Below are 5,681 nucleotides of genomic sequence, written 5' to 3' on the forward strand. Positions count from 1 at the left end.
TGCTCCATTCCCCCTAGTCCTATTGCTCCCTGACATCCTAAAAAGTTCCTCACCAGCTTTCCCCAACTTAGATGTTTTTGTAGTGTTTTCCAACACAGTTTTCAGAGTTGGGGAGAAAGCAATGGAAGCAGCTTCCAAATAACGATGGAAGCAGCTCCCGTGTGGAGAGGGTTTCAGCCAGTGTTGGCTTGAACACCCTGGAACACTGTGTTCCAGTGAACCTGGACACCCAGAACGAGAACTGCACCATGAAAATGCAAAACATTCTATAGCTCGAGCATTGTTACTAGCTTTAAAAAAATCATATTCTTCATGGGCATCAGGCAGTTGTGGCCTGTCTCCCAGAGTGGGGAAATGCTGCCTGTGGGTGTCAGAAGGAGCAAATCTGTACTTTCCTTCTGTTGGTCGTCTTGGAAAATACACTAACCATTTAAAAGGTGAAGAAAGTGAACCACAGTGTTCTTGGTGAAAATGAAGCATCACTCAGATTTAGGAAACTTTGTCATAAGCATTTTATTTGACATCAACATGTATAGAGAATGTTTTCTCTTTTTTTTCAACAGCTAAAGGCAAGGAAGTGTTTGTTTTCCCATTTTGTTTCTGGTAGAGAAAAAAAACAAAAAGTAAAATTCAAGATTCACCAGATACATGTATTTTAAAAAGTTACATGTTTGTGGGGAATGTCTCGAGTGGAAACAAGCTATGGAGACAACACACCAAGCACCCGAGTCGTTGTGGGGACGGGGACGCTGCTTTCCCAGGGGAAATCTCGCACTGAAAATCTTTGGCAGTACTAGAATTTCTTCTGATAAACTGAAATTGTCAGTGAAAACAGATCTGGGCTGGATTCTGTGGCCTCCTCCATGATTCTATCAATTCAAAAGTCTTGAGATTTTTTTAATAATACCAGAACTTTTTTTTTATGAGATCTGTGAACCTGGATTTCACATAAAGCAGTTTTTGATTCAGTAGAAAATGAAAGACTTTCTTTTCTTATTAACAATACACTCTTCACTTAATATCTAGATTTTCCATAGTTGCAGGTTTAGGGGGTAGATTTATTTTTTTTTTCCATGAGCTCTCTTCTCTGTTGTTAAATATCTGGGGAGAGTCACCTCATTATTTCTCTCCTATGTGACCTTGACAAGAAAACAAAAATCTCATCACCTTGTAGGAAATGACAAAACAGGTTGACTCAGTAAGTTTTGTGGTACAGCTGCGAATATGGCACCAGACACTGGAAGGTCCTAGGGCTTGTACTCCCATCAAGACTGATCTCATGTCCTCTCACTAATATCAGGTTTGCTGGTTCTGTGAAAAGACAGGTATTTGCACAGCTGAAATACTGAGAAATAGTCTCAGCTCTAGGAAAGGCAGGAGGGAAAAACTATTTACAGCTCCAAGGTGATTTCAGCTTCCCCTTCCCCTAGCAGTACAGTTTTGTTTTCTGCAAGGTTTCAACTGTTGTAGCCAGAACTTTGTGCACTTGATCGTTTGATCCAAACGTCGGGCATGTCTGGTTGGCTGTTTGGTAGCACAACTGGACCTTCACTCCCTAATCCAAATCGATTTTTCCATGAAGAGCTGTTCTGCTGGGAGGCTGCTGGAGAAATATCAAAGACGGTCTCCCTCAGGTCCAGCCGCAGGGTATCTCTCTTCCCATTCAAGTAACCTCTCTCTGCCTGACTGTACGAATCAGACAGCTCTAAGACATCGGGGCAAGAACTGGCAGATTCAGCAAGCTTTAGGCCTTGCTCAAAATCACTAATCGACGTCTCACTGGAGATGTTGAGCATGTCAAAAGAGCTGCCAAGAGAACAAAGGCATCTGTGAATCTTGTAGATGTCAGCAGCGGGGAGATGGCTGTTGTCTGAGGTATAATCCGACTGCTGCTGGGCAGTGTCACTAGAGCACTGTGATTTATTGGGCTGCCCTTCTTCTTTCATGCCAGCTGGCTGGATGTGGTCCGGCCCAGTCTCCTCCCAAGCTTTCAGACCGTACTTTTGACATCGGCAGTCTCGGCAGAGTCTCTCCCTGTGAATTTCTGCTTCTGAGCTGCTGTGCTTGTATGGAGAGGAAGTCTGCAGGGCAGGACACTGGCATAGGCCAACCTGCTGGTCTCCAAGGGTCTCCTGCAGGTTCTGTCTTTCTCTTTCGAGGGAGGGGTGCATTCCTGTCCTGGGGCATCTGTTGTCTTCAACTTGTGTGTCTTCAGAGAGCCGGTTGGACAGCTTGCTTGTGGAAGTGCTGTTGTCAAAGCTGTCGCTCAGTTTCCTGGACAAGGGCTGGAGCTCATACTGCTCGTTGGCCGTGTTGGACTCCTGGACCTTCCGCAACCGGTTTTGCTTCTCACTCCCTCCACAGGCAAAGTTTCCATTCAGCCCAGAGTCATCAGAATAGTCTTTCATGGTGTGGGCACAAGGCCAAAGGATCTGCCCGCAGTTCTTCTCTGGGCCGAAGAAGCAGCACAGAGACTGGAAGAAGAAGCTGGCAAACCCGCAGCTGATGCACTTGATCATCATGATGAATATCCCCAACTTCCTGTACGCCAGGACCGTCGCAGGCAGCATGATGACCCCTGCAGAGAAGAGGGCAGAAGATGCCATGGCTGTGGCACAGCTCATCTGCTTCAGGGAAAAGGCCACGCGGCTCAGGCGGTCAGAGTGGGGGCACAGGTGGTAGGAGATGCAGTAGTTGACTGTAAAGTCCACAGAGAGACCTACTGCAGCTGAAATGAAGAGAGACTCCACTGCATTGAGTTGCCACTCCAAGAGGACCAGAAGGCCAACTGTTACCAGGACGGTGCCTGCGATGGCAGTAACGGAGAAAACGCTCAGGAGGACGTTCCAGGTAGTGAGCAGCAGCACCACAAAGGAAATGGCTATGGAGAGCCCCATGACCACCATGGTTTCTGTGCTGAGACTGTGCTGGAGGTTGTATAGCTCTAGTTTACTGGTAAACCACCCATTCTGAAGCCCCACCGGGGCAGTTTTCATTTCCTCTGTTACCCAGAGGTTGATTTCCTCGTAGAATTGTTTGGCTTTGCTGTAGTTGAAGCTGTAGTGATAAATTGTTTGGAACTGCAGCACTAAGGCAGCGAGATTTCCCTCCTTGTCAAACCTGAGGCCCAGGTCATACATTTCTGCCCCTTCCCTGCCCTGTTCCAGGAGCATCATTTTGATGCAGTGTAGGAAGACCTCACTTCTGTAAGGGAAAGATAACTGGTTGCAGCAAAGGTTGAAGCTGTGGTCTCGCTGGGAGCACTGGCGACTCTCCATCCACCTGAGGAACTCCTCCATGAAGCACACAGTAGATTTCTGCTCTGCATCAGGGTAGTAGAAAGTTTTGTTCTTCACTTTTTGGCAGAATTCAAGGAGCCACTTCTGGGCATCAGGGTTTTGGATTGCGAAGGTGACGTCCGTCACCAGGGTGCCGTTGCTTTTGGGGTTGAAGTGGTCCCCATTGTCCACAGGCAGAATGCCCCAGACCATTGTGACGGGCATGCGCTGCCCTTCTCCGTGCTCCAGCCTCTCGAACATGAACTGGTGGCAATACTCAGAGTCGTACCTCTCGAAGGGGTGGCTCAGTCGGAACACCTGGACAGACGACGTCTCCAGAGTCGGGAGTTTGAGCTTGGGGTTGGAGCAGGAAATGTAGGCACCTCCTATGGCTAAGGCAGCGAACCAGCAGATCCAGATGTACCGAAACTTGATGACCCCACAAGGCAGAAGCTTTTCAAAGAGCAGCTTGGAGGTTTCAGAGAGCGTGTTCTGGAGACCCCTGAGAACGTAATGGAGGGAGAGAGTGGCTCTCTTGTGGCCGGTGTTGTTCCAGTAGTCGTCTGGCTTGTAAATGCAGGTCGTGGCCATGTAGCGCTCGTACAGCACAGCCGAAGCAGGAAGCCAGGTCATGGTGAACACCAGGTTCACCAGCACGGCGGTGCCCATGTAGATGGCGAAGCAGCGGATGGCTGTGATGTTGCTGATGTAGCTGGCGTAGAAGGCAGCACCCGTCGTGAGGCAAGACGCCAGCGTGAGATACACAAAGTGGTGCATGGTTTGACTCACCCACTGGGAAAGCCCGGCGGAAGGGTGCTGGCTCTTGCTGAGGTTCCAGAGGTCGAAGAAGACAAAGGTGTGGTTGGCACAGATGCTGCTGAGAATGACGACTGCGGTCAGGTTTACAAAAGGGAAGTAGGTGAATTTGAAGGCCACCTTGTACAAGAAGTAGGAGATCATCAAAGAGCTGGCAACGGCGAGCAGGACCATCAAGGTAATAAAGACTGAGCGTAAATAAAAAGAAATGCTTAGAAAAATAGCTAATATTGCCAGGACTGGATACTTAGTATCCAGTAAAAGATAGTGCTGGAATAGTTTCTGTTTAAGGCCCAGGTCCATTCCAGTGATAGATGTGTAGTTATCAAACAGATCCCAAGACTCAAGGTTGTCCAGGTAGATCCCCATCATAGACGCGCCTTTCCTGGTAGGCAGAAACAGCAGGCTGTACTTGAGAGAGGGCACTTGGTACTCCATCGTCTGGGGGCTGAGGAAGTCTCTGTCGACCAAGAAGTGAAGCAGCTGGTAGATGGCATTAAAGCGGGTGCATTTTTCCGGGAGCTGGGCGCACTGGGAGTGTTTCTGTCTTGCAGCCTCAGGGCCTATGCAGGACGGAGTGAGGATTCCTCTGTGGTAGTCTGGAGCACAGGCACGAAGGAGAGCCAGGGTGTGGGAGATGTCTCCTTGGGTTATCTCCAGACACGAAGACCTGTTGTATAGGACAGCGATGTAGTTCCCCAGAGACCAGCTTGGGCAGCATTCGTTGGCTTCAGTACGTTGGCAGAGGTCTCTGAAATGGACGTGTGAGCGTATCTGAAAAACAGAGGAGGGAGTGTCATGCCAGACCCTCTCTGCATGCTTCATCTCCCAGCCCCACAGTGCTCCCTGCTCCTCGCAGTAACCCTCCCACCCCGTGACAAACACCAGTGCTCCTCAGACAGGCCAGACCTGCACAGAATTAAACCCCTCTGTTATTTATAACCTCCAATTCAAACATTTGGATGCTGTGGCCAACACAGCTAATCCAATTAAACTTCCCACTTGCAAAACTTGCTGCCACAGTCTCCCAGATGAGACATTACTCCATTTCAGTAATTAAGTTCCTTGGCCCAAAATTCTCAATACCTTCTGATGGACACCTTTGGCTTCTGGACCGAGCCAGTTCAGTGTCCATCTCTTTGTGTTTAAAGGCAGCTGCTGCTTTGCAGCAGGTCCCCAGGGACGGGTGGAATCACCTGTGTGTTGCTGAGTAGGTAAAATGCTTTTGGAGTCCTCTAGGCTGAAACCTGTTCTGTAACTTGTGTTATTTTTGCCTGGCTTCCTTTCAGACAGAGATTAGAGAATCTGGCAGTCAGAAAAGAGACAGTGTGTATATATGTTCTGCCTGACATTACTAACCTTGTCTTGTTCAATTTGACACATGGACTGAATAGCTTGCAAGTTCCATAAGCTCCCGGCAGTTGTGGACATAAATACCAGCTGGGAATAGCTCTTTTCTGAAATAAAGGAGAAGAAAAATAATTTTCTTAAAAAAGGATTAGGTGATGGAGATGAATCAGCCAGGCTGTTTGGAGTAGACCCTCTGTGCCTAGAAAAAATATTTTTTATATATAAATATATATATAT

At 48.1% G+C, this 5,681-nt stretch overlaps 1 protein-coding gene across 1 annotated transcript; it reads right to left on the reverse strand.

Moving 5' to 3' along the window:
• Positions 1-1,457: 1,457 nt before the first annotated feature.
• Positions 1,458-5,551, reverse strand: DISP2 (dispatched homolog 2 (Drosophila); the record flags this gene model as incomplete). Its single annotated transcript, XM_008945025.1, has 2 exons — positions 1,458-4,868; positions 5,454-5,551. Coding segments are annotated over 2 exons (3,509 nt in total), but the record flags the coding sequence as incomplete, so codon positions are not given.
• Positions 5,552-5,681: the final 130 nt, after the last annotated feature.

Source organism: Merops nubicus, unplaced genomic scaffold (assembly GCF_000691845.1).
Source record: "Merops nubicus isolate BGI_N331 unplaced genomic scaffold, ASM69184v1 Scaffold53517, whole genome shotgun sequence".
Classification (NCBI taxonomy): Eukaryota; Metazoa; Chordata; class Aves; order Coraciiformes; family Meropidae; genus Merops; species Merops nubicus.